This window comes from Gambusia affinis, linkage group LG15, assembly GCF_019740435.1.
Source record: "Gambusia affinis linkage group LG15, SWU_Gaff_1.0, whole genome shotgun sequence".
Classification (NCBI taxonomy): domain Eukaryota; kingdom Metazoa; phylum Chordata; class Actinopteri; order Cyprinodontiformes; family Poeciliidae; genus Gambusia; species Gambusia affinis.
Window position 1 is genome coordinate 20,124,548 of NC_057882.1, and position 10,219 is coordinate 20,134,766.

At 35.9% G+C, this 10,219-nt stretch overlaps 1 protein-coding gene across 1 annotated transcript; it reads right to left on the reverse strand.

Annotated features, from left to right (window-relative positions):
- Window positions 1–468: 468 nt before the first annotated feature.
- Window positions 469–7,092, reverse strand: LOC122844839 (tyrosinase-like). The gene is made up of 5 exons (XM_044140634.1): window positions 6,271–7,092; window positions 5,163–5,379; window positions 2,110–2,257; window positions 1,836–2,017; window positions 469–974 (listed from the first exon to the last, which is right to left on the reverse strand). Exons 1-5 carry the CDS (start codon window positions 7,090–7,092, stop codon window positions 718–720), a joined length of 1,626 nt encoding a protein of 541 aa, XP_043996569.1. The 3' UTR covers window positions 469–717.
- Window positions 7,093–10,219: the final 3,127 nt, after the last annotated feature.

Sequence of the window (10,219 nt, forward strand, 5' to 3'; positions counted from 1 at the left end):
GAGTCTGTAACTTTGCTCTGGGGCTCTGTTTTCTTGTTTTCTTCTTTTCAAATTGAGGTTTACATTAAGCTGTTTTTTATGTAAATCCCATTTACTGCAACCAGGCTTTTACAGTTCAATTAGCAGAGCTTACTTCTTTCCCTTCCCATTTGTTACGTGTCAATTATCATTTTCAAATTGCATTTCATTTAGCTTACAGTTTTGCCTTGTGCATTTTTTACTTTGATAAGGAAACGATGCTAACTACAATAAATTTATATGCTTATTGATGTACATCCAACAAGGGCAAAATCTTTTGTCCTTGAATAACTTTATGCCATTGAGTAACTTTATGCTGTATTTGTAAAGTTCCCCATATGAGATAAGGTTAGGATTAATAAGGATTGAAAGCATAATGTTTTCATAATTTATTCAAAGAGACCAAAAGCTCAAGTTCACAACTAACGAAGTAAATCAGCCTTAGTTTTCAAGATTATCATAATAAAGGTAAAGAGTCTGGAATCATGAAAACATTTTCTGAAAAATGAAGTTGCTCCAAGAACATATGTTAAAAGCATGTGCTGCATCCCATAATGTTCTGGAAGAATTTGATAACATTTAGTAAAATGTAATCAATTGTAGACAGGGTTACATTACATTTTACAGTTTTCTAAATGCATGCAACAGATATATTTAGATAAACATTGTTAATACTCCCATGTTTTTGGCGATGAGTAATTACATAGTTGTTTGGTAGTTATGGTGGCTGGGTTCAGTTTCACTGTTCCAGATAAGTGGCTGCTTTTCTGGTAAGGAATAGAAGTTTTTCCAACTCTTCCTGCGAGGCCAGGCTTTGAATCGATGTTTAGCAAGAAGGATAGCAATAGCTGTGGTCACAGTCACAATTCCTCCACAGAGCGCTGCAAGGATCAGCCAGGGCCACACATCGTGCAGCTCATCCAGGTAGGGACGCATGGATTCTGCAAGCCTTTGGTCTGCAAGAAAGGTGGAGCAAAGTCAGCTAGGTGTGTTTTTATATATGGCCATAAATCCCTTTTAATAACCCATGCATAGTTTAAACAATATACAAAAGGCAACATTCTGTGAGTTGTTTTCTTGTCCAACCAGAGCCACTTCCTTCCCTGCATCTGCTGTATCACTTGCGGCAAACTACAACAGGAACTTGCTTTATTTAGCTTTCTTTTTGTTCTCAATATTTCACAAAGGCCAGTTTTGTGGCATACAAAACAAGCTGTTAATAGGACTAACAGACTTTTTTTTTCCTGAACTGTAACTCCTTCACTTTTCTCTTCATTAATTTTATCAATTGAGCTCATAAAAATCAATCGTGGTGGTAACATAATTTCTTAAACAAATTCATTAAAACTTACGGAGCGCCCTAGGGGACATGGGGAATTTTTTTTTCTTTTGCGTTCCCTCGCAATACTTTTGCGTTCCCTCGGGGGCTCCGTAAAAACTAACCCAATTTTTCCAGGTGTTATTTATTTTTTATTTTTTTTGAAAACCATGTATTTCCTTCTTTCCACTTCTTAATTAAGCAATGTGTCCTGCAGATTTATTCAAAAATATTCCAAAAAAATCTTTGAATTTCTGGTGTGAAAATATAAGAAAATGATAAAAATAATAATAATAATAATAATGATAACAATTTTGAGGAGTGTCAATACTTTTGAATTGCACTGTATATGTGTAAACTAATTTCTAATTTCTAAAACTAATAAATTCTGTAATATATTTAGACTAACTGTAAATTAAAATAGCTGGCATGACAGAATAAAATAAAAAGAATATCAACATCAATAAAAACAATTTATTAAAATCTAAGAGGAACTTACTGGCATCCAACAAATAAGAGTACTCATATCCAAGGTCTTTGCTGGAAATAAAGTACTCTTTGTTTCTGTGCAGTGGTATAAACGGAGGCATGTGATAATCACCGTTGTGCCCTATGGGAGCATTAGACTCCGGATACTGAGATGGAGATGGTTTGTGTCTCCTTAGCCACTGTTCATAGATACTTCAAAAGATAGAGAAAATGTACAACCACTATTAACTGCAAAAATATGTATGGTGGTCTCAGTTTCAGGTCTGTGCGGATGCATTTCTTACCTGTCAACAAAAGCATGGTGAAGCATAAATATGGGGTCATTTGCAGAGCCCTGCACAGAGGACATAGATCCATTCATAAACACATGCAGGGCAGCATGCATACCCAAACGAGAACTGCTTCCCAACCCAGTCTGAGGGTCCCCGAATCCTGCAGAAAGAATAATATGGGTAACGAGAGCTAGCAAAGAAAACTAGAAAACTGCAAACTTCCATGTTACATCATTATCAAATTTTGTTTTTTTGTTGTTCTTTTTAAATATTTAGTTTTTCACTTTGGTAAATAATCTTAATCATGGTGACTCAGAATATACAGTTAAAAGTAGTTGCTTTGAAACACTATGAAGACAAATTTTCTGTAATTTATCTTGTTTTGATGCTGTTAAAATAATGGGTTCTTTAGCATTTCAGCCAACATTGATAAATGACTGGTTTCACCATGGATACTGAAATACTCCTATCAGTTTCGGCAGCTTCAATACCTTGAACAGGTGCATGTCTCAAAACCAAACAGGTTCTTCTCTGGGACACCAGTTTCCTTTGATTTACTAATGGCGTCAAACAAAGAAGCATTGTGAATGAGCTGTTAAACTATGTTAACTAAATTAACCAGTTTAATCCCAAATTTTTTTTCTGCAAAATCAGTGCACGCATTTCAATCCTTGGACCTCCCTAAAATGTGATATTTATGAATTATTAAATTTTATGTTGGTTATGTTGGTGAAAATGTAGGTTTTATACTCGGCAACAACTGTTGCCGGTGGGAAACTGAATAGTCTGAATTATACAAATCTGGCCTATTTGTACATATATGAAAAAGAAAAATCATCACATACCTAATCATATTTTAATATAACAAAGAATGATTACAAGAGTGTTCAGAAATATTTTAGATACATAGAGATTCAATGCCACATCCTGCAGATGTCATTGTTTCAATGTGCCAAGTGACCTCTGACCTCATTTGGTCATTTCATCAAAGTCAGGCGAAAATGTTAGTATGAACAAATGTGGATCTGGGAGGAAGAGCCACATTTGTTGGTCTGTATTTCCACCAGACCAAGAAATACACCTTGGCTTTGTTCTAAACTAGTTTCTGGCATGGCGTCATCTTGTAGTTTTCATTCAGTGCATAGGCCACACTTTGTGGAAAGGATTGCCTTTTGGGGGGGTGGGGGGGTTTCAACTGTGGGAGGTAGAAGACATCATCTTAAGGTTCCTTCAGGTCTAGAAGTATTATGCTAGCAGCAACAATTGTTGCCATGCTTACATTCACTCTTCTTATGATCAAAATATGAATGAAGGAACACAATTTTCTTTATATATCAGAAGAAGACACTTGAAAGAATACATGTTCAAAATGTTTTATTTATATTTGTTTATTAAATAATTTACTGACTTCCTCTTCTTCAGGTTTGTGACAGATATTTACCTCCAGTGTTACAGGCATGAAGAGGTCTCGTCAAGTGATCTTTCACACTAGATACATAAAATTGATATTGCTTAGAGTAGACACACTATTGTTTTATTTTAAAACTTCAATTAGCTGCCAAAAGTCAAAACAATTATTTTAGAGCTTCTAGAAGTTAGAAGAAATGTCTGGCAGCAATGCACTATTTTACTGCTTCCAAGTATGTTCACCCTTGAATGAGCTCATGGGAAACCCTCACATTATCTGTCACAACTTAAAATGGTATTACTCCTAAAATGTTTGCTGAGGCGTCAGTAAAAAAGTCAGTCGCAGCTTAGGCTCTCAACAGCCTTCTTAAATGAGCATGATGATCCAAATGCATTTCTTCCTCTTCTGCATTACTGTCAGCGAACATTGCCTAAATAAATGGCCACTCTTACTGAGTACATAAGCATATGAATATGATCTAATTTAGTAATACAAGTCATATAGGAATAGTAAAACAGGTATGCATTTTTTGCACAGTTTTATGTATTGGGACATACTAATAACAACAGGTTTTTACCATGTTTTATAGTTATTTAAATCTAAATTTAAATATATATATAAAACACATCAGCTTCTATATTTTTAATTATTCACTTCTCAAAGTCATTTTGTAAAAGTCCACTACCTAATCCAACATGCTACTTAAGAAACTTCATGAGCAATAACTAATGATTTTCTGTTTACCTTCATCCGTCTCACCTTGTATTAACTCAATATCAATAAATCCATTCCATTAAGTCTTTGTTGACACTTCACATTTTAAGAAATGAATGATTCCTTTCTCCTATTTCTACAAGAAGCAGAATAAAGAAAACTGGACTGATATCAGGTTCATAATGCTCTACAATAGTCACTATAAAATGTATGAACTCTGCTTTGAAAATGTTATTGGATTTTGAAATCCAATGAAGCTGTACATGACTTCCTGTTGACCTTGGGGGCTAAGACCAGCTTATCTTCTAATCCTAGCAATGTCACAGGTCAAGACTTATTTTTTTTAAAAACTTTTTTGGCTCTTAAGCACTATTATTGTCCAAGAAATATTTCTAATTCCCACTGATTGCAGGTCATTTTGAGCTTAGGAGTCAGCAATATGATCATCGTTAGGGTCACATGTGTTCCTTCAACCATCATGCGGGAAGCTTGTGTTTTAGGGTCACATGGGTATCTCCCTCAAACATAAAGTCAGATCCATTGGTCCAATGCAGATGAGGTATGAGAGATGGAGGATTTTATATAGCTTAGCAGCAGTGCTACACTACACCATTTTTGCTTGAGATAGGCAGTAAATGTTCAAATAAATAACTTTCTCTGTTTTGAATTATCTGTTTATTCTATCCAGAATGGACTATCCTAGCTTTTTCTACTTCTCAAAACAGAAAGGACATTTGCTTTTGCTTGGATGTTAAATACCTATAAAAATATCAAACTTTTTTTTCCAGTGAAGAGAAAGGTCCTTCACGGCTAAGAATGATGAGCAACCTTAAGACGAACTTGCACTACATATAAAAGTATGACAGCAGGACATAGAAGCAGTCAGATAAACGGGATATGTTAGATCGCATGTTGGTTTTTAGTCAATCTCTGACTGGCTGACCTTCTAGGGTATTCCTGAAGCTCATGTTGGCGGTGCGGTCCATTGCTCCAGTGTCATAGTTTGGGAGGCTGAGAGTGAACTCCACATCTGCAGAAGTTGGTAATCTTTCCATAATATTATGATCATGGTTTCCAGGATTACGGCGGAGAGGGCCTTCATTTCTGGCATCACAGAGAACACCCCTGTTACTGTACTCCTCGGCCTGGGAGCACAGCACCTGTTGTTGCCGAGTACAGAAAGTTAAATTGTAAACATAAAACCTTATTAGTGAACTAAAAATTACTTAATCTTGTGCAGATGTCCTTTTTAGAAGATTTTTTTATTCCGTAAATTCTTACGTAAGTATACTTTTGAACTTAAAAAAAAAAGAAAAACGAGTTGATTGGGATTACAAAATAAGGTTGGGTCAGTGTGAAAATCTTAATCACCACTTTGAAAGAAGGTGTTACAGTTTTAAGACTTATGTATTAATGAAAAAGTTATTAAAGCAACTGGGGCCTATGTGAAAAAATAATTCCCCAGTAATTCAGCAGATGTAATGGTACAAATACTCTACAAATGTTCCCCTTTTTCTTGTCTGTCCACAGATTATTCCCAATATAGTCATGTTGCTTTTTGGCAGTTTTGAAATGTGCCTTTGTGTTTATTTTGGTCAGTTTACTTTGCCTTGGAACTTCTATGGATTCCATTTTTACCTCTTTTGTCTTTTATTTTAACTTATAAAAGAAAGTTAATCATAGCTGTTTCAGAATCTTACAAATCAAGCTATGTTAATTTAAAATATTATATTATTTTCACATAGCATCTGCCTGGTGGGGATACTTTTTTTTTAGTTTTATGAAATTTTAATTTAAATTATTTTATGAAATGATCATTTCAGTTGACAAAAAAGCCAAAACAGAAGAATTGTTTTTGCAACTCTTTTTCCCTCCTCTTAGGGTAAAAATAAATATTTTTCTGAAAGATAGGACTGAAGAGAGTTTATGTTTGTCATGTATTGAAAAATTCTGTTTTGCTTATTAGGAAAAAATATATACAGCAAAAAATATATCTTTTCAAAAACATTTTTATATAAATAAACAAAAGAAAAAAGCATGCTTTATTTTACCTTCCAAGAGGAGAAGACAGAGCTTGGGCTGATAAGATTGAGGTCCTGGGGGCTCCGGGCCCCCATCAGCTCATCAGTGCACACATCACAGTCCTGTGCATCTCTCCAGTCCCAGTAAGGAATTGAGAAAGTCATGTCTCCTGTCAGCTTCCTGATCTCATGTTCCCAGTGCAGCAAGTAAACACGGTGCCATGGTGGAAATGCAGGAGCCCAGTGTCCAAAGTCCACATTTCTCCAGACATTCCCTGGCCCACCTAACAGCGCATTGCGAGACACATAGTAATGCATCCAGACAAATACATCATACACAGAAACATCAGCAAACATTGGATTGGAGCCATTCTCCATCTCCCTATAGGTCCCTATGGCAACAACATATTCCTTGCTGATCGTCTGCTTGGCAAGATTCAGATAAGAAATGAGTCTGTTTCTCTCAGCCCTGGTCAGGTGGAATATATTTCGTCTAAGAGACTCTCTTCTTTCATTGCAGTTGTCCCCAAAGTAGCCAAACTTACAGTCCCCACAGTTAAACCCCATAAAGTTCCCTGCACACTGACAAGTCCGGTTGTAAAAAACCAAAGGCCACTTTTCTCGATCGTCCAGTCCCGAGAAGGGGTACTGCGGTCCGTCGGGCTGCTCTGAGATCTCCACATCCTCACAGGAGCCCCTGCCTGACCCGGCTCCACAAGCTGAGCTGTCCCCCTCCCACACCGGACAGCACTCCTTGGTTCGCAGGGCTTGTTGCGTTACACAAAGGCGAGGGAACTGCTGATAGGTGGGCACCAAATACAGGATGAAAATAATAACTTTTAACCCCCACATCTCAGCCTTTTCTTTTCAGAGGCAAAGCAGACACTGAGACACGAGCCACGAACTGCCACAGTGGGAAAGTGGGAGGCATTTTCACTGAAGTTCTTGAGCCCCCACTACCCCCCTCCACTGCTCTCTCAGTCACATGCTATAATACCCTCAAGCTTACCTCATGAGTGGTTCAAACAGCCTGAGAAGAACCTACATATCCAAGGACTGGGGTAATCTTCATGGATTAAGTCAAGTAAATTTATTTATATATTAACAAGGCAGTTCAAGTGCATTATATAACAAAAACATAACACAATAATGAAAACAAACAAACAAACAAACATGTTTTGTCAAATTCCATAATCAAAATCATCAAGAAAAATCATTAGCAAATATACATCAAATATAAAATTAATATTCCAGTTATTAATAAACAGTCAACTCTCAAGAGGTGTGTTTTTAGCCTTGATTTAAAGGAATTCAGCGTTTTAGCTGTATGTTGGACATTTCCAGATTTGTGGTGCATAAAAACTGAATGCTGCTCACTTTTTAAAGTTCAGATTTGTAATCGTGCTAAATATTTTCCTTTTACCAGAGGTGTTATGTATGTAATAAGGCTGTTTTCAGAGCAAGAACAGCAATTTAGCCATGGCTATGAATGCAAATGTATATAATATGTTTATTCCATATACATGCCCCATTAGATTATTGAATTAGATAAAATTTACTGTGCCTTCAAATGTAATTGTATCCCTTATTTAGTCATGTTACCACAAACTTCAATGTCTGAATGTGTGTTGGAAACATACACATCAAGTAACCCAAATGTATGCATTGCTTTGAATTGGAATGAATGAAATGTTTTACTGATAAAAACCTGAAATGTATGATAAGCATCTTCACATTTTCAGAACCATTAGCATGTGTTCTGGAGTTTATTTCTATTAGATACAAGATTGAAGTTTTATTTATACTGTATACTAAACACCCTTTTTGGTGGTATACTTACTAATTTCATGCTTCAGATTGTGTTGGCATGAACCTAATTCCCAATATATAGCCACACAGAACATCAGAGTGTTTGCTGTGGTTGCACTGTGAAACTCTCCATGACAGTAGTGGGACCACAGTTTTAAATTCTGCCACAAAAATCTTACTCTGTATGCATATTTAATTTTAACATTAATGTTAATGGTAAATTAATGCATTTTCAGTTTCAATTAACTAACACACTTACAGGCAGTGCCTAACAAAAGAATTTAAAAAAATTCCACAGGTTTCTTTAAAGTTTTTTTAACCCACTAAAAAGAACAAAAAACCTCAGTCCAATCCTCGACATTTTCTACATTCTTCAGAAACCACTTACTCTGTCGTCACATATCATAGATACGGGACTATTCACAGCAAAGACCTGAATCAAAGTCCTCACTGAGAAGCAGCTGACTTACACATAATTGCTCTGAGCAGTTATGTGCTTTGTGATGATTCTTAAGAAGAAAAACTCAAATATCTTAACATCATTGATGCTGATTCATGTGACATTTAGTACTCAAGACAGCAGCCATTGTTAAAAAGATCAATGTTCATGAATTTGTTTATCTTGATAACACAACACATCTGCTACCAAGTGTTTGCCACAGGGGAGGAATGCAGACAGTGAAGGCCAGTATCTTACCACTAGTGGGCGCCATGTATATTTTTTATTTCTTCAGCCTGAATCCTTCCCCTGGTAGCTGTTAAAGGAAAAACACTCATTAACTTGATTACACAGTGTGTATATACATCAAGCTTTTCTCCTGCCAACAAGATGCAAATAAGCACAGTCGTGGGAAGAATTTGATGAAAAACAAAAATAAAGAAGAAAAAAGCAGGGAAAATGCAGCAACACATGCTCTGACTGCGATTACTCACCCTATACCGTGTCATATCTCCAAAGGCCTCGCTGCATGTTGTGGGAGGGCAGATATTTTCTTGATTTAATAATGATTTACAGCATAATAGGAAAACAAAACGACAAGTTGAAAGACAATTATTTAGCCATATGTAGGTTAAACTGGTTTGACTGAAAATAACTTTAAACATTCTCTTCCTGCCATAGCCTATATTAGATTGTGTAAAAAGCATTACACACAAATAAGGAATGTTCTAAGTATATTTCTAAATACCTGACTGAGCCACAATAATTTATTTATAACTTATCCTAATAAAGGATTTTAGTTTAGGTATATCTGAGGTAAAAGGCCTTAGGATCTGGGTGAAAGAAATTTTGTTCAGCTCTTCACTAAAGTCTAACACATATATTTCTATTTGTACATTCTTCAAAAGTCTACTGACCCTGGTGATAATCAGCAATATATTTGATAATTCACATCAGAGACCTTATGCAGTGTCCTCACTGAGAAGCAGCTGACTCAAAACCTTGCTCTGGGCAGTGCTTTGCTTTGTACAGACTTCCAAGAACAAAAACTTGAATACCTTTAAATCACTGCTCATCTCTCACATGACTCTCAACACTCAAGACTGCAACCAATTTCAACAAAAACTTGTTGTCTTTGGATTTGTGTAGCTTTATTATAGGTCTGCTAGCAAGTGTTACAAAAATGGCAAATGTAGTCGATGAAAACCAGTGTCCCGCCACTAGAAGGCGCCGTGCATCTATTTAGACACTGAGTATATCTTGCGTCCTGCACAATGACCACTGGAGACAGGCACCGACCTTGCATGAAAAAATGGGTGTAGACAATAAGATAAAGGGGGGAATCTTTTTTTTTTTTTTTGTTCTTCTGACTATACCCTCAAAAACAAAACTTTAGAGGGGTTGTTCTTTTGATTTCATTGTTTGAAACTTGGAAATGTGAGCTGCTAACTGAAAATGGAATACATAATTAAACCAACTTAACATTATGGCACAATATATTTTATTTTATGAAATATAATATTTTATTATTATTATTTTTTGTCCTATATAGGGCTGTTTTAAGTTTCACAGAACTTGAAATCTAAGATTCAGTAGCTGGTTTCTTCAAGAGTCTGCCATAACATGCTGCGACCTCCCCTAATTTTACAACATTACTCAGAGAGTTATGTACTAAAGGAAAAAGGAGCAAGTATGTTTAATCAAATTAAACATACTTGCTCAACTTATTAA

What these genes read in the sequence shown, in the direction of transcription:
- LOC122844839 (XM_044140634.1), bottom strand. Translation starts at nt 7,092, where the DNA reads ATGTGGGGGTTAAAAGTTATTATTTTCATCCTGTATTTGGTGCCCACC. An exon ending in CTTCAGGAATACCCTAGAAG is followed by an intron (nt 2,258 to 5,162) that starts GTCAGCCAGTCA and finishes TTCTTTCTGCAG; the next exon opens with GATTCGGGGACCCTCAGACT. An exon ending in CACCATGCTTTTGTTGACAG is followed by an intron (nt 2,018 to 2,109) that starts GTAAGAAATGCA and finishes TATCTTTTGAAG; the next exon opens with TATCTATGAACAGTGGCTAA.